The sequence below is a fragment of the Anomaloglossus baeobatrachus genome, chromosome 1, assembly GCF_048569485.1.
Source record: "Anomaloglossus baeobatrachus isolate aAnoBae1 chromosome 1, aAnoBae1.hap1, whole genome shotgun sequence".
Classification (NCBI taxonomy): Eukaryota; Metazoa; Chordata; class Amphibia; order Anura; family Aromobatidae; genus Anomaloglossus; species Anomaloglossus baeobatrachus.
Genome location: NC_134353.1, coordinates 173,196,038 through 173,220,196, shown reverse-complemented (window position 1 = coordinate 173,220,196; position 24,159 = coordinate 173,196,038). Strand labels below are relative to the sequence as shown.

Genomic DNA, 24,159 nt, shown 5'->3' with positions numbered 1-24,159 from the left:
CCAAGAAAAATATCAGAAAGGCAGAGAAGAAGAATGGTGAGAACAGTCAAGGACAATCCACAGACCACCTCCAAAGACCTGCAGCATCATCTTGCAGCAGATGGTATCAATGTGCATCGGTCAACAATACAACGCATGTTGCACAAGGAGAAGCTGTATGGGAAAGTGATGCGAAAGAAGCCGTTTCTGCAAGCACACCACAAACAGAGTCGCCTGAGGTATGCAAAAACACATTTGGACATGCCAGTTAAATTTTGGAAGAAGGTCCTGTGGACTGATGAAACAAAGATTGAGTTGTTTGGTCAAATAAAAAGGCGTTATGCATGGAGGGAAAAAAACATGGCATTCCAAGAAAAGTACTTGCTACCCACAGAAAAATTTGGTGGACGTTCCATCATGCTTTGGGGCTGTGTGGCCAATGCCGGCACCGGGAATCTTGTTAAAGTTGAGAGTCGCATGGATTCAACTCAGTATCAGCAGATTCTTAACAATAATGTGCAAGAATCAGTGACGAAGTTGAAGTTACGCAGGGGATTGATATTTCAGCAAGACAATGATCCAAAACACCGCTCCAAATCTACTCAGGCATTCATGCAGAGTAACAATTACAATGTTCTGGAATGCCATCCCAGTCCCCAGACCTGAATATCATTGAAAATCTGTGGGATGATTTGAAGCGTGCTGTCCATGCTCGGCGACCATCAAATTTAACTGAACTGGAATTGTTTTGTAAACAGGAATGGTCAAATATACCTTCATCCAGGATGCAGGAACTCATTAAAAGCTACAGGAAGCAACTAGAGGCTGTTATTTTTGCAAAAGGAGGATCTACAAAATATTAATGTCACTTTTATGTTGAGGTGCCCATACTTTTGCACCGGTCAAATTTTGTTTAAATGCAAATTGCACATTTTCTGTTAGTACAATAAACCTCATTTCAATCCAGAAATAATACTCAGTCCATCAGTTATTAGATATATGAAACTGAAATAGCTGTTGCAAAAGCCCAAATTGTTATAAAGAAAAAAAGTTAACATTAATAGGTGTGCCCAAACTATTTCATATGACTGTAACTCTGGCATTCTTCAACAGATCCAACTGAAACACATTTTCTCTGGATGTTTGCTGGTGATAGAGTTATATTCCTATACATGCCATGGGTGCAAGCAGTTGGCTTGCAACCATCTGAAGAAACATTTTTTTTTTGCTTTTTCTCTCCCTGAGTCTTCTTGGAGATAATTTTATCAACTTACCACCATTCTTTGTGGTCCATGTGCCTCCTTTATGGCTTAGTGGGTTGACTAAGCGCTTATCTGATTCATTCCTTACCAAGGGCACAGTTCAGGATCAGCCAGGGCTAGGTATCCTGCTCAGCGCATAGGTGTGGAACCTATGTAGGGTGGTCAGGGGAGATGGGAGCCAGAGGAAGGATTAGTCAGGCGTCACCATCTCCCCTTCCCTAGACACAGAGTCTCCCTTCCTTTCCCTGTCTCTGTATGCATGGTACTTCCCCACACCTAGCGTGACATTACCATCAGACATATAAAGAAAGAAAAAGGAAAAATCAACTGACACTTATTTTTTTGTTATGGATCCTGTTCTTACTGAGCAAATTCAGGGTTTGTCTCTAGAAGTAGCAAACCTTCAGTCAGCTGTTGTTCAGCAGCAACAGTGGTTGCAGACTCCCAATTTTAGGGATTCTACAGGTAGACAAGTCCAGCCCGAGCCCAAGCTTGTGACGCGCCCATGGTGTTAGGGGTTACTCGTCACCGGGCCATGATGCTTCTTCTAGTACGTCACAGAGGCCTTGCCCAGTTCCGTGACCCCGGGTGTCAATAAAAGGCTGGGGATGGGGATGATGGGGGTAGTTGTCTGTGATGCCACCTGTGGTGTGCAGCCAATATTAGCCACCGCTGGAGGACTTCTCTGCTGGGGTGGATGTCAGAGCAGCTCGGATGGTTCAGCTTTCCACAAGCAGAGCTATGCCCCAGGGAGAATGTTGGTGGTAGTTGTCACCTATGGCGCAGGGGCGCAATGATTTGAGCACCAGCAGGGATGAGACAACTCAGATGGTGCAGTTCAAGTTTCTTACTCACAGAAAGCACACTGCCATTGGAGTAGCAGGCTATGCTGTGATGGGCTTCAGCCGATCCCGGATACTTTGGAAGTCACCACCGGTGTTGTGAATTGTAAGCCCTTCCTTTCTGCGCTGTGTGAGATGAGTCCCTGTGACCTGTAGTCCTTCAGAAACTTCTTTCCAGGGTTTAGTTCACATCCCGTATAGCAGGTAGCACGAGTCATTATTAGCCGTTATTGGGCTGGATCTTGGTAACAACTCCTGGCTCTATCTGCTGCTGTGCCCCGGGCACTTGTGGTGGCAAGGAAACTTGGAATCTCCTGCCCAGCGGATTTACTACAGAGACATAAAGTTCCCCCTTGTCTAGGGCTCCACACCCCGTCTGTGCCGGTCCTGAGGGAGCTAACAGCTCTCCCCTCAGCAACCGTGTTCTCCTGCATCTCACATCTTTCCTGTTAGCTGTTCTGAAGTGTTTGTATGTGTAACCTTACTCCCTAGTGTGCAGCTCCACCCCCCGGGTGCTGATCTCATGAGTGGAAAGTCCCGTTCCCATGAAGACCACCCTCAGTCCAAGTGGCTGGCTACTAAGCTGTATGTTGTATATTGTATGCAATGTGATAAACACCAGTGTCTAACCCCCTCCTTATCCGTGATGAATACTGCACCTTAAGTAAAGTGCAGTACCCTGGGGCACCACACTTGCTCTGCCAGACAGGTTTACTGTGGGTAGAGACAAATTGTTGGTGTTCAATGAAGTCTGTAAATTGTACTTTAGGCTTTGCTCTTATATTGTAGAAATGAGGAGCAGCGAGTGGGGATTGTGATCTCACTGTTACAAGGAGATCCATAATTCTGAGTTTTCTCTGTGCCCCATAGATTTGTTTGCCTCAGATCAATGGATGTATTATTTTGAGGTCTTAGGACTCATCTATTATGACCCTGAATAAGTCTCCAGAGTTCAGACTGTGCCACCCCCGGCAAGAGCATTGGTCAGGGGAGACTTGTTGTTCAGAATTTTGTAGATGGACAACCAATACCAAGTGTCATGACCCAGCTCTTAGAAGCCAATTTAGTTAGGGACTTTCAGAAAGGATGAAGGATGCCTTGGCAATTTATGAAACCCCTGAGTCCCTGGAGACTGCCATGTCCTTGGCTATACGTGTGGGTAGATGCCTCAGAGACAGAATGGTTAGACACCTTTTTTCAGGAGTCCCTTTCTCAAGGCAACAACCCATTGCTGGGGGATGATCTCAGGGTGAACCATCACTCATGGGTTTGGAGGAGCCCATGCAGCTAGGGGGAGTCACTACTTCTCATGTTTACACTAATATCCGCAAGAATAAGGGGGTTGTTTTTTGTGGTAAAAAAATGTAATTTTATTGGAGTCTACCTCTCGGTTCCTATGCACAAAGGAACATCTAGGACATGACTGACCCTTGGTGGTGGATAATCAGGGTGTGTTTAGGTTTTCAATTTGTAATTCTCAGTTTGTCCTGACAGCAGAGATGGAGCTAGAGAGCAGGCCTGAGAATATTTCTGTATTTGTGGACAGTGGAACAGGAGTAAGCATAATGGATGCTCTCTTTGTAAAAACTCATGAGCTTACTTACAGTATGTTAACTAAACTCATCTCCATCTATGCCATCGACTCAACAACGTTTGCTGTCGTGCCTGACACACATTGCACATGATATATGACTAAGGGTAGGACCCTTATATTATGAAGTAATTTCCTGTTGTTTCCTGGATGGCCTTCCCTCCCCTATAGCACTGGGTCTACCCTGGTTGGTGAAACCTAATCCTGTACTGGATTGGCAATCCAAGGAAATTGTGGAGTGGGGAAATTACTGTCTTGATAAGTGATTAAACACTTCCCTTTCGGTGGTCTCTACGAAAACCTTACCTGCATTTTTGTCTGGTATTGAAGATGTTTTTTCAGAGATCAGGTGTCAGGATTGCCTCCCCATCATGTATACGATTGCCCCATTTACCTGATACAGGAACAAAACTTCCCAAATCCAGATTGCATAATCTTTGTGGTACAGAGAGACAAGCCATAAAGGATTACATTGCTGAGAGTCTTGAGAAGGGACATATCAGACCATCCTCTTTGCCCATGGTGGCAGGGTTCTTTTTCATTAAGACGAAAGATCGAGATCTCCGCCCTTGTTTAGATTTTCAAAAACTAAATCAGATTACCATCCGAGACCCTTATCCTCTTGCTCTGATTCTGGATTTATTCAACCAGATTGTGGGAGTTAAATAGTTCTCTTAGGCCCGTTTCACACGTCAGTGAAATACACTGACGTTTTTCACTGGCGTGTAAAACACGCACATGTCCCTCCGTGTGCCGTGAATCACGGCACACGTGGGTTGTCTAAGTGCAATCCGGGCTCCGTTCTCCGTGGCCCGTGATTGCACTTAGAGATTAACTCACCTGTGCGCGCTCCTGCTCTCCATGGTGCTGATCGCTCCCGCGGTGCAGCATCCGGCCGGCACTGACCCCCGCAGCAGCTGCTTCCGGGTCGGCTGTGTCGTGCATCATGAATATGCGCGACAGTAATGAGCCGGCTCAGAAGCAACAAGCTGCACGGGCTGCAGAGGACATCGCTGGAGCCGGGTGAGTAAAAATGATTTTTATTTTAAAAGCACGTTTTTTTCTGGCACATGTTTCATGGACCACACCACTGCGTGGTCCGTGGGACATCAGTGATGCCAGAAAAAAATGGACATGTCTCCGTGCGGCAATCACGGACACGCGGGTACACCGCACGGAGACACATGCAGTGAAAAATCACTGATGTGTGAGCAGACCCATTCATTATAATGGGTCTGCGTATGTCAGTGATTCTGGTACATTTAAAAAAAAGCACAAACGTACCAGAATCACTGACGTGTGAAAGGGGCCTTAGGTGAACTAAGGAGGGCTTACAATTTGGTTGGAATCAGAGAAGGGGGTGAATAGAAGATGGCTTTCAAATGCACCTGAGGTGCATTTCGAAGGTCGGTTATGCCATATGGTCTCACTATGCCACTGCCGTTTACCTGAATTATATTTGTCACTATTTGATGGGCAAGTTTGTAGTGGTTTATATGGATGATAATTTGATCTACTCACCTAATATGTATACACATCAGGTGTCACCTCAGGGTGATTTCGCGTTTTTCATTTTCATTTTTTTCTTCTTCCAAGAGCCATAACTTTTTATTTTTCAGTCAATATTGCCTTTTGAGGGCTTATTTTTTGCAAGACGAGTTGTACTTTTTTGAATGAAACTATAAGTTTTACAATATAGTGTACACGAAAACAGGAAATAAATTCCAAATGTGGAGAAATTGTGAAAAAAGTGAAATTCCACAATGATTTTGTTTTTCCTTATTCACCATGTTAACTGTATGGTAAAACCGACATGTCAGTATGATGCTTCAAATTAATACGTGTTTGTTGATAAGAAACATGTACACTTTTACTTTTATCTAAGTCATGAAAAAAATTCTGAAGTTTGTCCAAAGAAAAATAGCGCTTATGTTGCCATTTTCCAAGACTCATAGCTTTCTCATCTTTCAGGATTTGGGGATTTCATTTTATTAGTCCCCTTAGAGAACTTTATGACTGTATACTCCGATCGCTTATCCTGATCATAGTGATGCTGCTTTGTTCTGATCAACAGAAATGCTCATCTCCTGTTGGAGCCGGCGCTCTGTCGGCTCTCACAGGAAGTGAGTCATGGTAGCATCAGGGGTGATCAGCTGAACCCACACTACCATGACAACACATTGTCGCCCCGTGGTCATATCACGGGGCCGCCAATGATGGTAAGGAATGGCCCGATCCCCGCCACGGCCCTTTAAATCATGCTGTCAGTTTTTGACAGTGGGATCTGATAGGTTAACAGGCTGATCCACCCCCGATTGTTAGACATACATATCTGTGATTAGATCAGCAGACTTGTGCAGGGAATACCGTAGGATCACCACCAGAGCCTGAGGTAACCAAAGGGAGGTGACCAAGGACATACCAGTACATCCTTGGTTGGTAAGGGTTTAAACAGGTACTACAGATTTTCAGAGATAACAAACTCTGTTTACACTGTTTAAGAGGTGCAGTTTTTGGGGTATTTGTTGTTGTCTTTGGGTCTTAGAAACGTTATAGCGCTTTTATGGTTTACCAACTTTTACCAAAAATCTGTTCAGAATTATTCGGTAATTGTGAAACATCTCACTGACATAACAAAAAAGGTCAGATTTTATTTAAATGGTTGGGTTTTGCCCAGCAGGCTTTTTTCTCTTTAAATGGATGTTTTTCCACACCACCTATACTCATTTAATCTGCAGTTTCACAGCCTTTTATCGTAGAGTTTGAGGCATTTGAGGTGGGTGTTGAATAGAGTTGAGCGATGTTCGAGGTTCGCCAATTTCATGTTCGAGTGATTTTGGGGGTGCTCGAGATCGAACGCGAACGCAAGCTTAATGCTAAAAGCTCGTTAGCTCGAGTTACGTTAGAGAACGGTTCGATCAGCAAAAAAGCCTAGCTATTTACTAGCTGGCTTTTCACTGTAATAGTGTGAGTCACTCTGTGATTCACACTATTAAGTAATTTCAGCATATAGCATGCGAGGGCAGCGCATTTAGATCAGAGCTGCTGGGATAATGGCAATCGCCATTTTTTTTTTATCCCCTAAGCGCGCGTGCAGTGTTGCAGGCCTGCATGTCACCAATCCCAGACACACACAGCTAAGTGGTCTTTATTGCCAGACAAGCAAGGGCATATGTCATAGGCTGTCCATGTCACATGTCCTTGCATTATAAATACGGGCATTTTCTCTCACAGCGCCATTATCTGCTTTCTGCGTGTAGGTGACAGTCACCGCTAACGCAGCTCCTGGCGCCGCTCCGGATGTGTACGCTATACACACAGCGCTCTACAGATTAGGGACAGAAGTTTATTTCAGTCCTTTTCAGGGCTCATTTTCTTGGGCTCAGAGCCATAGGTGACAGTCAGGTCCGTGGAAACGCTGTATACAGCTTCAGATAACAGCGTCTGTGTACCTAAGCTCAGGGAATTCCTTGCTGCATTTCACCATTAGGAGGGCTAGAAAGTGAGGCTTCCTTTCATGTCCACTGACCCAGAGAACCCGGCCACTGTACCCACATGCTTACTTTTGCCACGCTATTTTTATAGCAAACAGTGCTGAACATAAGTGGCATCCAAAAAGTGGCTGCTATATTAATTTTGTGTCTCACCGGTACCAAGCATTTTCCAGCACCTCTGCATTAAACCCTGATGCACATTTTGCTACGCTATTTTTATAGCAAACAGTGCTGAACATAAGTGGCTTCCAAACAGTGGCTGCTGTACTAATTTTGTGTCCTACCGGTGACAAGCATTTTCCAGCACCTCTGCATTAAACCCTCATGCACATTTTGCTACGCTATTTTTAAAGGAAACAGTGCTGCCAGTTTTAGGGCCATAGTTGCATTGTCAGGGATAGTCAGTGTTGGTTCTTCAGCTGTCAATAAAGTTAGACCACCTCTGCAATCTACACCACCTCTCAATTTTAGCTACCACATGTTAAGTGACTAATCTTGTCGCTAACAAAATGAGTGGCAAAAGGACAGATGCTGGTGGAAAGGGGAACAGGCGTGTTGGAAAAGGAAAAAAAGATTTTGTCCGTGGGAAAGGTGGCAAAGCTACATTGACATCGGCTGAAGATAAGCCATTATCCAGCAAAAGTAAGATGTCTACTACTTTCCGTGGACAATCTGATGTGCACCCTTTTTTACGGACCCGAACAACTGTAAGAAAAGTAGATGATGCACAAAAAAAGAACATGCTTGAATGGATCTCAAGTGCTCCAACAAGTGCCCTCTCCTCCACCCCAACTACCACATCCAAAAAAAACAGTCCTCTGAATTGTCATCTCAATCACAACTGCTTTCTCCCAGCTATCAAGTCTCCACCCGCCCTGCACAGTATGGTGTACCAGAGATGGCTAAGTCTGCAAAGCTGTTCAGTCACACTATAGGGTGGGAATCAGAGGTCTGCTCCCAAGCTACAGTGAGTACAGACCAGGAAATGGTCTGCAGTGATGCCCAGAACCTTTGTGACTCAGATTCAGGCCATGATGACCAAGTTTCTGAGCATAATGTAGACCCTCATACCAAACTGTAACACCTGTTGGTGGAGACAATGAGGAAAATACTGATGATGATACGCAGATACCAGATTGGGATGATAACTTAAATATTCGGTCAGGGCAGGAAGAGGCTAGGTCTGAGGGCGAGGGAAGTGCAAACTCAATGTTTGATGATGAAGTTCTAGATCCCACTTACTGTCAACCCACAGTCAGGCACTTGAGGAGGTCAACAGAGGTGGTGGAGGAGGATGCAACTGACGACGAACTTACCTTGCGCCTTTCTGGACAGAGTCGGAGTACTGGTAGCATGTCTACAACTGCTTCCTCAGCCACCACTCTGCCTCTGAGCACAAGTCGGGGTGGCTCTGCAGGTCGCATGTCCTCTAAGCCTTGCCTAGCCTGGTCCTTTTTTTGACCTTGCAAAGGATCGCCCAAATCATGTGATCTGTAAAATTTGTCGGGAATCTATAAGTAGAGGCAAAAAGCTCACCAGTTTGACAACTTCTTCCATGAATCGTCACATGAATACCAAGCATAATTCCCAGTGGGAAGCTCACTGTGCTGCAATGCGGCCTAGCATAGCAGCCCAACCACCGCCTGCCCCTTCCAGTGCATCCGCGCGCTCTTCATCTTCTATTACTGTGGGGACACCTGGTTTTCCACGCACACCTTCCACCACTGTAACAGCAACAGGCAGTTTGCTTGGTAGGTCGTCAGTTGGTTTGAAAGGGGAAACAAGTGCGTGTGTACAGCTCTCTCAGACATCAATAGCACCAACGTTGGATGAAGGCAACATCATGTCTACGCCTGCACTTTCCTCACAAACCTGCATTTTTCCAGGGACACCCTACTCACCATCATCTACACACAGCAGCCAGATCTCTCTCCCTCAGATGTGGACAAATAAAAGGCCATTTCCTCCGACCCATGACAAAGCTAAGAGGTTGACTTTATCCCTCTGTAAGCTTTTGGCTACGGAAATGCTGCCTTTCTGCCTGGTGGACACAGAGGATTTTAGAGACCTTATGTCCGTCGCATTGCCCCAGTACAAGATGCCCAGTCGCCACTACTTCTCCAAGAAAGGTGTGCCTAGGCTACACCAGCATGTCGCACACAACATCACCGCTTCCTTGAGAAACTATGTGCGTGAACGGGTGCATTTCACCACCGATACTTGGACCAGTAATCATGGACAGGGGCGTTACATGTCGCTGACTGGGCACTGGGTAACTATGGTGATAGATGGAGAAAGGTCTGCTGAACAAGTCTTGCCGTCCCCACGACTTGTGCGTCAATCCTCTGTATGTATAAGTTCCTCCAACACTTCTGCATCCTCAACTTCGTCTGAGTCCTCCACCTCCGCCCCAAGCCTGCCTGGTCAGGCCACCAGCGTTGTAACTGCGCACAAGGAATCACGCACACCTCCTTACTATGCTGGCAGCAGACCACAACGGCATCAGGCGGTCTTTAGCTTGAAATGTCTTGGAAATAAGAATCACACAGAGGCTGAGTTGTAGGCAGCTCTGCTGTCCGAGTTTCATAAATGGTTCTCTTCACTCAACCTGCAGCCAGGTAAGGCCGTGTGCGACAATGCTGCAAACCTGGGTGCGGCTCTGCGCCTGGACAAGGTGACACACATGCCTTGTATGGCTCATGTGTTGAACCTTGTTGTCCAGCAATTTTTAACACACTATCCCGGCCTAGATGGCCTGTCTGCTCACTTCCGCCATTCAACCACCGCTGCTGAGCGACTTGCATCGCTCCAGAAGTCTTTCGGCCTGCCGGTTCATCGCCTGAAATGCGATGTGCCGACACGCTAGAATTCGACTCTCCACATGTTACAGCGAATGTGGCAGCACCGCCGAGCACTGGTGCAATACGTCATGACGTATAGCCTGGACTAACGAGATGCAGAGGTCGGGCAGATCACCCTGATGGAGTGGTCTCAGATCAAGGACCTATGCACCCCTCTGCACAGTTTCGACACAGCAATGAATATGTTTAGCGCTGACAATGCCATTATCAGCATGACAATTCCAGTCATTTTCATGCTGGAGCACACGCTAAACACTATTAAGAGTCAGGGGGTGGGACAAAAGGAAGGGGAGGAAGTACATGTGGATTCATATGCACAAGAGATAACAACATCACCAAGGTCCAGACGTTCATCATCACCAAGGCGGCAGGCATGGGACGGTGGGGGAGAGGGATTAACAAGAGCGCATGGTAGCAGGAAAAATGTTGAGGAAGGTGCAGGAGAACATGAAGAAATGGAGGACGAACTGTCCATGGACATGGAAGACTCAGCAGATGAGGGAGACCTTGGTCACATTTCAGTTAAAAGAGGTTGGGGGGGAGATGTTAGAGGAAGAAAGAACGGTTAGCACCTCTATACCCCAAACACAGCAATGACTTAATCTGCATGGATGTGCAAGACACATGAGCGCCTTCTTGCTGCACTACCTACAACTTGACCCTCGTATTGTCAAAATTAGAAGTGATGATGACTACTGGGTTGCCACACTATTGGATCCCCGGTACAAGTCCACATTTTGTGAAATAATTCCAGCCATAGAAAGGGACGCACGTATGCAGGAGTATCAGCAGAAGCTGTTTCTCAATCTTAGCTCGACTTTTCCACCAAACCCCAGTAGTGCACGGAGTGAATCTCCCAGTTGTAACTTGACAAACATGGGATGGACTCGTCATCAACAGTCTAACCATACCAGCAGCACCATATCTGGTGCTGGTAACAGCAATTTTATTGAATCGTTTCATAATTTTTTTAGACCATCCTTTGCAAGGCCAACAAAGACAAGAAGTCTGACACATAGTCAATGGCTGCAGAGGATGATACAGAAGTATCTCCAAATCAAAATCGATGCCATGACTTTGCAACTGGAGCTTTACTCATTTTGGGTTTCAAATCTTGAAAAATGGCCTGAGCTAACCCTTGCTGTGTTTTTAAAAATGAGCCAAGATGAACAAGTCATGGTTAAGCAAATACTTTGCAACGTATCCCGGTGTCATCCAGGGGACAGTTAAGGCTAGAGTATTTTGGAATGTGCTTGATGCAAATCAAAACATCCTGTTTGCAACTAGGGCACAAGTCTTGCCACTGAAGTGGTGTCTGTGGGGCCCAATTTTTTGAAAAAAGGGAGACTCTGCTTGGAGTAACCCTTGCGGTGTTTTTAAAAATGAGCCAAGATGAACAGATCTGGGATCAGCAAAGACTTTGCTAGACTTTCCCCGGTGTTATCCGGGTGACAGCTAAGGCTGGGGTATTTTGGAATGTGCTTGATGCAAATCAAAACATCCTGTTTGCAATTAGAGCACAAGTCTTGCCACTGAAGTGGTGTCTGGGGGGCCCAATTTTTTGAAAAAAGGGAGACTCTGCTTAGAGTAACCCTTGCGGTGGTTTTAAAAATGAGCCAAGATGAACAAGTCATGGTTCAGCAAAGACTTTGCTACCTACCCCGGTGTCATCCTGGGGACAGTTAAGGCTGGCGTATTTTTGAATGTGTTTGATGCCAATCAACCTGTCCAGTTTGCAACTGGGGCACAAGTGCTGCCACTAAAGGGGTGTCTGTGTGGCCCAATTTTTGGAAAAAAGGGAAACTCTGCTTGGAGTAACCCTTGTGGTGTTTTTAAAAATGAGCCAAGATGAACAATTAATGGTTCAGCAAAGACTTTGCTACCCACCCCGGTGTCATCCTGGGGACAGTTAAGGCTGGCGTATTTTTGAATGTGCTTGATACCTAATCAACACATACAGTTTGCAACTGGGGCACAAGTGCTGCCACTAAAGGCGTGTCTCTGTGGCCCTATTTTTGGAAAAAAGGGAGACTCTGCTTGGAGTAACCCTTGCGGTCTTTTTAAAAATGAGCCAAGATGAACAAGTCATGGTTCAGCAAAGACTTTGCTACCTACCCCGGTGTCATCCTGGGGATAGTTAAGGCTGGCGTATTTTTGAATGTGCTCGATGCAAATCAACCTGTCCAGTTTGCAACTGGGGCACAAGTGATGCCACTGAAGTTGTGGTGTGTGTGTGGCCCAATTTTTGGAAAAAAGGGAGTCTCTGTTTGGGGTATCTTTGATTTGATTTACATGAGTATATGTCCTTGTCACTTTCCCATGTGTTTGTGGTGTCTCGGGAGTTGTTTGTCACCTTTTGGACACCTTTGAAGGTGGTTTCTATGTGTTTTTATGTGTTTGTGTTTGCCTCCCATTGATTTTAGGGGGTGGCTCATCTCTAGTCTTGAGTGTCCGGAGACCACTCATAGAAAAGGGGGTACTGTCATGGGTTAGTCACAGTTGACAATCACTCACTTTTGTTTATCTAATCCCTTTAAGGGCATTATATAAAACTTACACATTGATGATCTATTCTTAGATCATTGATATCAGATAAATGGGTTGAAACACCCGACTCTTCCACCAATCAGTTGATTGCCGTCCCACTGTGACCAGATTTGCAGAGCATATAGAAACAATACAGCCCATCTCCATGTAATGTTAAGTAACCAACCACAGGTACTGAAGCTCAGCTCCTATCAAAGCTACAGTAACTACAGTAACTAAGTAACAATTCAATATACAGTGTCTTTTGTTTTGGCTCTGTACCCTGTGTACATCCAACTGCAGTGTAAAATGAAAACAGATAATCTTTGGGGTGTCAAGTGTTACATGCACATAGAGCTGATATTAATAGCTATCTTCTTTAGTAAATATGTCTTGGCCAACTTTTTTAACTTTTCCATAACTGGCACTCAGTAAAGCACCGTACTTAATTTTGCTATAATGATAATGGTTGATAATATATAGCATCTACATCTATTGAGTCCACTGCATTTCTAACTGTCCACAAGATAATAGGGAAACTTGATTATATGCATAAAGGACCGTAACAATTAGAACCACAATTGAAATGGTAGAGTACCGTATACAGAGGACAAATAATAACAGGAGACTAATCAGCATTAAGGACAAAGAAACACTGAAAAACTCAACAATATGATTTCTTTGGGATTAAAAAGAGTAATTTCATTGAAACAAACACTATATAAAAAATATATAATAAAATGGTGACTCACCTACAGATAAGATAGAGATAGAACACACATATACTACAGAATAATAAGTATAGTATACAAAGTAATGATCACAATGATAAGATCTAAGTGCACCATGATATATGATAATTTGTAAATCACCGAAAATACCTCAAAATCACCACAAGGTGGCACTGCAGCACACATGGCACATGTGCGCTTGCATGAATATTAATCCATTGTAAAATAATACATACTAAAAAGTAAAGTGCCCACAGTCCAATCTATAGTGAAAAAAACAAATGAGGTAAAATGTAGAAGAACTCAACAATCAATTAATTGTTGCGCAAAAAGGCAAGGTACATTGAAATGTGTAGTATAGCTAATACAATCCTCAAAGGTATAACTGGTGAGGTAGTTATGTTTCATAAGGTAGACAGCCTGCTACTGTTATATTAGAGGTTTAAAAAGTAGTAAATTGTGCAACAAGAAGTATAAGGTGGAAGCAAAATCAATAAAAACACCAGAATAGGTTACCTTAGTGTGATGGCTGGGGATACACAGGTACAATGCCAGACCTCGAAGTGCAGTATAACGAGCCTTTTCTGCATGTCTAACTTTCCAAACATGAGTCACTGAAGAAAACTCTAATACGTATATGTATTTGAACTTCTTTGTTTCAAAATATATCAATATTATATATTGTTCCTTCTATTTTCATTAACAGATGAGAAATGTGGCATCAAATCTTTGTATCGACAGCAAACATGGAGCAACAGGCACAGAACTTAGAGTTGATACTTGTGTTAAGGATGGCTCTGAAAGGACTTGGTCACATGAACAGGTAATGTACAAAAGAAATCTGAAATGGTACAAGTTTATTTGGTAAGGAAAGAATGTCCATTATTTTATTTAAGTATGTATAGTATTCTCAGTACAAACTACAGTCAGGATGACTTTGTACAGATTTCAGAATATAAATTTCCTTAAACAATCCTAAACTTAAGAAATGAGAAGCACATACAGTAACTACATTAATATTTATTTTAATCAATATTTGATTAATTTTCTGTTATTATACCCTCCAATTGCTGCTTCTTTAAAAGGGCTTTTCAATCTAAACCGACAAGCCTGCAGTCATTCCATGTGCTTGCAGACTTGTGAATTCTCATATCACGCTTATTGGGCATTGTGAGAATTCTCCAATATCAGCACCAGTAACGGCAGTAACAATATGCATACTCCCAGCCTGAATCCGATTAGACTGTTTCCAGCATGCTCAACCAAAGTGTATTGCATGAGGCCGGAATCAGTCTAGTCAGATTCTTGGCAGAAGTATGCATATCTCATACTTGCAGACACATGACACTGTTCTCTGTGCTGACACTGAAGAATCCTCACAGTGTGCAGTGCGTGTGATGTGAGGATTCAATTCACAATCTGCAGTCACAGGGAGTAATTGCAGAGTTATTTTAGACCAAACAACACCTTTAAGAGAAATTTACAACAATTGTAAATAATTAGATTTTATGCATTCCTTAGCCTGTTAAATGGGAACCTATAATTAGGTTTCCCTTTACAAAACTTATACACCAAATTGAGGGCGATATATTTAATTGGGGCAAACTGCATGGCTGCAAAGGAAGTCTAAAAAGTAAAGGCGCCCATTTCTACCTCCAAATCAGGTGCAAATGTGCATATTGAAGAGCTCTTGGGTTGCAAAGGGCCCATATACTGTTTTTGCACAGGTGCCCATTTTTTGTCTGTGTCTGCTAGTGCCCCACATCATTCATTATACACTGCTCTCACCTCACAGTACAAATTGGAATATAATTCATCAATCAAAGTCAGAGGCATTGAGATAGCAATCTCACATCAGGTGTCCAATTGGACATCAAACAGTATATCACAAAAAGTGAATACACCTTTCACATTTTTGTAAAACATTTATGATATCTTTCTATGGGACAATATTGAACCCATAACACTAATGCGGGCGTCACACGAGACGATCTATCATGCGACATGTCATCGGCGTCACGGTTTTCGTGACGCACATCCGGCATCGTTTGCGACGTCGTTTCGTGTGACACCTATGAGCGTCTCAGAAAGATCGCAAATCAGTTACAAATCGTGTATCAATTACACGTCGTTTATTTTTAATAAATTGTTTATTTTTCTTTGTGCCGGTTGTTCATTGTACCCGGGGTAGCACACATCGCTCCGTGTGACACCCCAGGAACGATGAACACAGCTTACCTGCATCCCGCAGCTCCCGCCGGCTATGCGGAAGGAAGGAGGATGGCGGAATGTTTATGTCCGGCTCATCTCCGCCCCTCCGCTTCTATTGGCCGGCAGCTGTGTGACGTCGCTGTGACGCCGAACATCCCACCCCCTTCAGGAAGTGGATTTTCGCCGCCCACAGCGACGTCACTCAGCAGGTAAGTACGTGTGACGGGGTTTAACGACTTTGTGCGATACGGGCAGCGATTTGCCCGTGATGCACAAACGATGGGGGTGTATATGATCGCTCGTGCGATCGCACGATAGATCGTATTGTGTGACGCCCGCATAAGATACAATGTAAATTAGTCAGTGTATACCTTGCATAACAGTGCAAGTTTGGTGTGTCCTCTAAAAAATTTAACACAGCTATTAATGTCCAAACCATTGGCAACAAAAGTGAGAACATGTCTAAGTGACAATTGGCATCTGTGCCCAAAATATGAAAATTTTGTGTGGCCACCACTATTTTTAAGCTCTGTCTTAACTCTCTTGGTCATGGAGTTCACTAGATTATCACAGGTTGACACTGGAATACTCTTCTTCTCCTCCATGACAACATCATGGAGCTGGTGGATGTTAGAGACCTTGTGCATTTGAGGATGCCCCACAGATAGTTCACTTCTAGACATCTCTACCTTTTGTTTCTTTAGGAAGATAGTGATCATTTTTGAGGTGTGCCTGCAGTCGTTAAAATGTTTGAATACTGCCCTGCATCCCAGTTTCAAAAAGGAGAAAAGGAGAGGATCATGCTCTGCTTCAATGTGTCACAGTACATGTTGGAATTCAGGTTTCCCTTAATTAATTGTAGCTCCCCACAGCCAGCAGCAGTCATGCAGCCCCAAACCATGATACTTCCACCACCGTGATTTACTGTAGGCAAGACACACGTGTTTTTACTCCTCACCTGGTTGCCGCCACACATGCTTGACATCATCTGAACCAAATAAGTTTATCTTGGTCTCAATCAGACCGAAGGACATGGCTCTAGTAATCCATGGTTTTAGTCTGCTTGTCTTCTGCAAACTGTTTGTGGACTTTTTGTGCATCATCTTTAGAGGAGGATTTGTTTTGGAATGACAGCTATGCAGACCAATTTGATGCAGTTTGCAGCATATGGTGTGATCAGGCTGGCCTCCCCGCCCCTTCGAACTCTGCAGCAATAGATGGCACTGAGCACATGCACTCAACCTCATTGGTCAACCATGGTTAGACCCATTATGAGTGGAATCTGTGTTGCTAAGCTGTTGTATGCTCTTGGCCTACATGCTGCAGCTCATTTTCAGGGTGTTGGCAATCTTCTTATAGCCTAGGCCATCTTTATGTAGAGCAACAATTCTTTTTTTCAGATCCTCAGAGAATTCTTTGCCATGAGTTGCTATGTTGAACTTCCAGTGATCAGTAACACAAAATTTTCCACACCTGCTCCCCACTCACACCTGCTCTACATTCACACCTGAGACCTTGTAACACTTATGAGTCACATGATACTGGGGAGGAAAAATGGCTAATTGGGCATAATTTGGTCATTTTCACTTATTGGTATGCTCCATTTTGAAATGAGAATGATCTAAATATATTGTATGCACTGGTATTCCAGCTTGCAGTGGTTCATATAATGAAGTGTTAGGATCCTTCTTTGAAGGCACAAAAAGGAATACATTTTATGGAGTTGTCTTCTCTAAAATCATAAGTCTGCAGTCCCTCTTTGTGATTGCAGACTTCTGTATCTTCCCAGCACACAAACTGTGCAATGCAAACTGTATGCACTGGGAGGATTCATAAATCTTAAGTCACAGAGTGACAGAAGACTTATCATTTTACACTAGTCAACCCATTTAACTCCTTAATTGCACATTCATGTTCATACACATTTTCCTTTTTTTTGCACAAGCTGTTATAAGAGATGTAAAAATGTTTCTCTCTCAGACATTCAAATACATTTTGGTTATTATTTGGGATGATATTCAGAGCCTAATTTTTATGTCATTTTTATATTTTTTTGACATGAAGGTTAAATATGGAAAAAAAACTCTTTGTTTCCCTTTTTAATTTACTGACATTTTCTGAACTGCAAAAATTGGGCGTTAAAAAAACATTTTTAGGCTATGTGCGCACTTACCGGATTTTTCGCGGATTTTGCCGCGGATTTGCTGCATGTTTCGCTGCAGAAAATGTTCATAACATCTCTGCAGTGAATCACCAGCAAATCCTATGGAGAAAAAAAATCCTGTGCGCACTGGGCGGAATTTGACAGCTGCATGTTTTGCTGCGGGAATCCCGCAGCAAAAACAAGTGCATGTCACTTCTTTTCCGCACATCGCTGCGGGACTTCACTCCATTGACTCAATGTTAATCATGAAATCCCGCAGGGAATAACGCAGGCAGCAAATTCTGTGCGGTTCACTGCGTTTTCCTGCGTTATTCCCTGCGGTATTTTGCGGTTTACCTCCGGTAATGTACATCACTTGCTTGCGGTTTTGCAGGGAAGTGATGTCATTACAGGAACAGGAAGTCGTGCAGAGTAAACACACACACATCAGACACAGAACACATTACAGACATAGATCACATAGACACAGACACATAGAACACACATAGAAAGAAAACGGAAATATAGAAAAAAAAGAACGTGGGCTCCGCTGCATATTCACCTTCCAGCCGAGGTAAGCACACAGCGGCGGCCCGGTATTCTCAGGCTGGGGAGGGAGAGGGGCAGGGGTAATGTCCCCCGCCTCACTCCCCCTCCGGCAGCCGAGAATATCAGCCGCAGCTGCCCCGGCACTGTCGCATGCATTATGCGGCACTGCCGGCGTGTCCTCGGCTCTTCTTGCCACCGTGTAGCAGTGGTGACAAGGTAATACAAGGGGTTAATGGTGATGGGGGACCACCGCCATTAACCCCAGGCTTGATCATGGCAGCGTCTATGTGACAGCTGACATGATCAACCCGTAAGTAAAGTGAAAAAAACACAGACACCAAAAATCCTTTATTTTAAATAAAACCAACAAGCCTCGTTCACCATTTTATTAACCACCCCAAACAAAGCTCCGGCGTAATCCACCGCTCCGGCTCCTGCGTCCTGCACTGCTGACATCCAGCCGCGACTGTCACAGACACAGGCTGAATGCAGCAGACAGCAGAGGTAATTACCGGTCATTTCCCACGGCCGGTAATGTGAACTCACTGCCGACCGTGGGAAATGCAGCGATCTGTCTATCCCTCTATCTATCTATCCCTCTATCTATCCCTCTATCTATCCCTCTATCCCTCTGTCTGTCTATCTATCTATCCCTCTATCTATTCTTCTGTCTATCTACTATCAGAATTAAATGTATTTTTTTTTTTTTCTTCAATGTGCTTTATTGCATTGAATGCAATAAAGCACATCCCAACCCGCACGCGGCAAAACCGCGGCAATACCGCGAACAATACCGCGGTAAAGCCGCGGCAAACCGCGGCAAACCGCATGCGGTTTTCGGGTGCGGTTTCCCGTGGTTTTTTACCGCGGGTGCGGTAATCTTTGAGAGGATGCGGAATTTTCTCAAGAAAATTCCATTTCCCAGTGCGCACAGAGCCTTACATTTTTTTGTCACTAAATCATTTATAACTGACAATGTTGTGTGCACTGAAAAATCATCTTGACCTTTTTTTAAAAGTTGTTTTAGTGTCTGCCATTTCTACTTCTTGTGGTAGAGCAGTCTACAATCTTACTGCTCTAACTGTGAAGAACCCTTTCCTTTTTAGTTGCTGGAATTGCCTTTCTTCCACCCATAGTGAGTGCCCCCTGGTCCTTAGTACTATCTTTAGAAGTAATATGTCATGTGCCAGTCCTTTCTATTGACCACACATGCATGTATACATATAAATGAGATCTCCTCTGAGATGTCTTTTTTCTAAGCTAAACAAATCCAACTTTTTCAACCTCTCATCATACGGGAAGCCTTCCATTCCTTGCAAAAATCTGTTTACTAGATTTGAACTGATTATAACTTCTGAATGTCCTTTTTAAAATGTGGAGCCCAATGCTGGATCTCATATTCCAAATGGGGCCTTACAAATTATTTATAAAGCGGTAACAATACGTTGGGATCAGAGGATTTAATCTCTCTCTTTATACACCCTTAAAAAATTATTTGCTTTTGCAGTTTCTGCTTGACATTGAGCACTGCTGCTCAGCTTACTTGTATCCAGAATATCCAATTCTTTTTCCTGTTCTGTAGTCCTGAGCTTACTTCCATTTAATGTATACGCAGATATAGGATTACTCCATCCTAGCTGCATTACATTACATTTATCAACATTAAATCTCATTTGCCAAGTGTCTGCCGATTCCGACGTTTTATACAGATAGCTTTGTAATTTTGTACTATCAAGGTCCGGTTTTAATAACCTACATAGCTTGGTGTTGTCAGCAAAAACTTTACTCATAATCTCATACACCAGGTCATTAATAAGAAGATTAAAAATAATTGGTCTTAGCACAGATCTCACTGTTGACTATAGCTCAATTAGAGAATGTATCATTTATGACTACTCTTTATTTCCAATCTTTTTGCCAATTCCTTACCCATCTGCTTATGGTTTCCCCTAGTCCTTGGTCCTGGAGCTTCATTACAAGACTGTTATGTCGCACACTGTCAAATGCCTTTGTTAAGTCCAAATAAATCATATCAGGTGCATTACCAATATTCAGATTCGCACTTACCGCCTTATAGAAACCCAACATGTTGGGCAGACATAACTTATCTTTCTTAAACCCATGCTGGTTATCAGTTATTATATTATTCTCTCTAATAATTCATTGTATTTCATCTCTTAAAAGGCCCTCAAAAACCTTGCACATCACTGATGTCAGACTTATCGGATGGTAGTTGCCTGGATCCACCCTCTTACGTTTCTTAAATATCGGTATCACGTTAGCTATTCTCTAATCCTGAGGTACCAACCCTGTTACAAGAGAGTCTAAAAAGATGAAATACAGCGGTCTTTCAGTTACTGAGCTCATTTACCTCAATATCCATGGATAAATGCCATCTAGCCTCAGGGGATTTGTCAATGTTTAATTTACTCAGATGCAGGCATATTTCATCTTGTTTTAAATTAGTTATATTGGGAGGGGGCTTTGATTTTTGCCCTGTTGAATGATCCCTGGAACAGTCAGTTACTTGGTAAACACCGATGAAAAGTGCCTGTTTAAACCCTTTACAACCGAGGACATACAGGTACGTCCTAAATTGTGTCGGGGTAATCACCTCTGGCTGTTGCGGTGAGGCGGCGGCGATCCCTGCACATGTTTGCTTATTTGAACAGTAGACATGTGCGACTAGCAGGCATGGGTAGATCCTGTATATTTGAAATTTTATCTGGTCTATTTGACAGGAACAAATCCAGCAAATTATCTCCCCTGGTCTGTTCATCTACCATCTGAGAGATGTAATTGTCTTGAATTGTAGATAAAAATGTGCAGCTTTTAGCACAACCCAAATTTTACATGCCCTACTTAACGTCCGTATAGTTTAAATCCCCCATAATAAGTTGCAACATTTCATCTTTTACCTCATCAGCTATGTTAGGATGCCTACCGCAAACTCCAATTATCAGCTTTCCATTATTGCCCTACATTTACCGATACTGATTCTACATTGCTGCAGCTCCCTTCAATATTGTCATTGACCTCAGGTCTTAAGTTAGATTTGATAACTATACACACCCCTTCAACTTTTTTTGCCTTTCTTGTCCTTTATGATTGTGGTATAACCTTTTATGTTTGTAATCAAGTCATGGCTTTCATCCAGCCAGGTTTATATAATGCCCTCACATCGAAATCTATGATTAACATAAGGGTCTCCAATAGTGATGAGCGAGTACTAAAAAGCTCGGGTGCTCGAAGCTCGGGCCGAGCCTCCCAAGATACTCGTGTACTCGGCCCGAGCAACGAGCCCAATGTTATCCTATGGGAGACCCGAGTATTTTTGTGAAATGACCCCCCGGCAGCATGGAGAAACCCTAAAAATGTCACAAAAGTCTCAGAAGAGTGCTCAAATGACATGGCAACAGCATGGGGAAGACCCCTTGAAGCATTTATCACTCAAAAGTCACAGCTGTGAACAATTTTGTCCGCGTTTCACGCCATTTTTACGGACTCACCAGAAAACCTTCCAAAATGACCCCAAAATGATTTTTCATGGCAGAAATGTTAAGGGCACATACCCTATAGTGAGATAGAGCTGGTGTATGTTACTTTTTGAGATTAATACATGAAAGATTTTACGTGAAAACATTGTGTGGCACTCCGATGTCCCTGAGAAGAGACGTACATGAAGGCCTCTTGAGTCTAATGTGCCCATTTTGAGGAAGTGAGTCTTTGTAGTATTTTCCTTTCCCAGGGCAGTCCAAAATTGTGAGGTTCACCAATGCCCCTGCATACAGACGTGCATGATGGCCTGTAAACCTGAAGTGCCCATTGTAAGGAAGTGGGTCTATTTCAGTATAGCCCTTTGCCAGGGCAGCCACAAATTGGGAGGCTCCACATTGTCCCTGGATAGAGACGTGCATGATGGCCTGTAAACCTGAAGTGCCCATTGTAAGGAAGTGGGTCTATTTCAGTATAGCCCTTTGCCAGGGCAGCCACAAATTGGGAGGCTCCACATTGTCCCTGGATAGAGACGTGCATGATGGCCTGTAAACCTGAAGTGCCCATTGTAAGGAAGTGGGTCTATTTCAGTATAGCCCTTTGCCAGGGCAGCCAAAAATTGGGAGGCTCCACATTGTCCCTGGATAGAGACGTGCATGATGGCCTGTAAACCTGAAGTGCCCATTGTAAGGAAGTGGGTCTATTTCAGTATAGCCCTTTGCCAGGGCAGCCAAAAATTGGGAGGCTCCACATTGTCCCTGGATAGAGACGTGCATGATGGCCTGTAAACCTGAAGTGCCCATTGTAAGGAAGTGGGTCTATTTCAGTATAGCCCTTTGCCAGGGCAGCCAAAAATTGGGAGGCTCCACATTGTCCCTGGATAGAGACGTGCATGATGGCCTGTAAACCTGAAGTGCCCATTGTAAGGAAGTGGGTCTATTTCAGTATAGCCCTTTGCCAGGGCAGCCAAAAATTGGGAGGCTCCACGTTGTCCCTGGGTAGAGACGTGCATGAGGGCCTCAAAACATTAAGTGTCCATTTTAAGGAAGTGGGTGTATTATAGTATAGCCCTTAGGCAGGGCAGCCAAAAATTGGGAGGCTCCACGTTGTCCCTGGGTAGAGACGTGCATGAGGGCCTCAAAACATTAAGTGTCCATTTTAAGGAAGTGGGTGTATTATAGTATAGCCCTTAGGCAGGGCAGCCAAAAATTGGGAGGCTCCACGTTGTCCCTGGGTAGAGACGTGCATGAGGGCCTCAAAACATTAAGTGTCCATTTTAAGGAAGTGGGTGTATTATAGTATAGCCCTTAGGCAGGGCAGCCAAAAATTGGGAGGCTCCACGTTGTCCCTGGGTAGAGACGTGCATGAGGGCCTCAAAACATTAAGTGTCCATTTTAAGGAAGTGGGTGTATTATAGTATAGCCCTTAGGCAGGGCAGCCAAAAATTGGGAGGCTCCACGTTGTCCCTGGGTAGAGACGTGCATGAGGGCCTCAAAACATTAAGTGTCCATTTTAAGGAAGTGGGTGTATTATAGTATAGCCCTTAGGCAGGGCAGCCAAAAATTGGGAGGCTCCACGTTGTCCCTGGGTAGAGACGTGCATGAGGGCCTCAAAACATTGTTCCCATTGCAAAGGAGCGGGTCTCCTGTCGTTGTAATGTCCATTCTGCAAAGAATGGGCGAAAAAATTTACCACTGGGGGTATACCTGAAACAAAGGCCTAAGTATTGCAATTTGTAACGGTCATCATCATGGTGGCGCATGAGGAGAAGGAGGAGCAGTCCAGCGATTATCCAAAGTCCAGAAGTGTGTACCCATGGGTGAGTGGAGCTACATGGCATACTTTAAATTCCGCTCTCATTTGCTGGTGGTGTGGTGAAGTCTGGCCCAATCCAACCCTTGTTCATCTTGATCAGAGTCAGCCTGTCAGCATTTTCAGTTGACAGGCGGGTGCGTTTATCTGTAATGATTCCACCTGCGGCACTAAAAACACGCTCTGACAAAACGCTAGCAGCAGGGCAGGCCAGGACTTCCAAGGCGTAGAGAGCCAATTCATGCCACGTGTCCAGCTTGGATACCCAATAATTGTAAGGCACAGAGGAATGTCGGAGTACAGTTGTTTGATCTGCAAGGTACTCCTTCAGCATCTGGGCAAACTTAGGATTTCTTGTGGCACTACCCCGCACCTCAGGGGCTGTGGTACATGAGGGGCTGAGAAAACTGTCCCACATCTTAAAGACTGTTCCCCTACCTCTGGCGGATTGGACTTGTGCCTCTCTCGGCTGTACGCCTCGGTTGTCCACTGATTCCTGACCTATGCCGCTAGCGTTTTGTGAGGGGAATGCTTTGCCTACTTCCGTGAGTATGGCCTTCCGGAACTGCTGCATTTTGGTTGACCTCTCCTCCACGGGAATAAGAGACAAAAAGTTCTCCTTGTAGCGTGGGTCTAACAGTGTTACCAACCAGTAATGATTGT

General features: G+C 44.1%; 1 protein-coding gene across 1 annotated transcript in view; it reads left to right on the top strand.

Moving 5' to 3' along the window:
* The window catches only part of GALNTL6 (polypeptide N-acetylgalactosaminyltransferase like 6), a 2,628,190-nt gene that overhangs the window by 2,421,370 nt on the left and 182,661 nt on the right, over nt 1-24,159 (top strand). Inside the window, exon 10 of the mRNA XM_075347205.1 lies at nt 13,993-14,109. Coding sequence (XP_075203320.1) covers nt 13,993-14,109 — 117 coding nt within the window. The remainder of the gene's footprint in view (nt 1-13,992; nt 14,110-24,159) is intronic.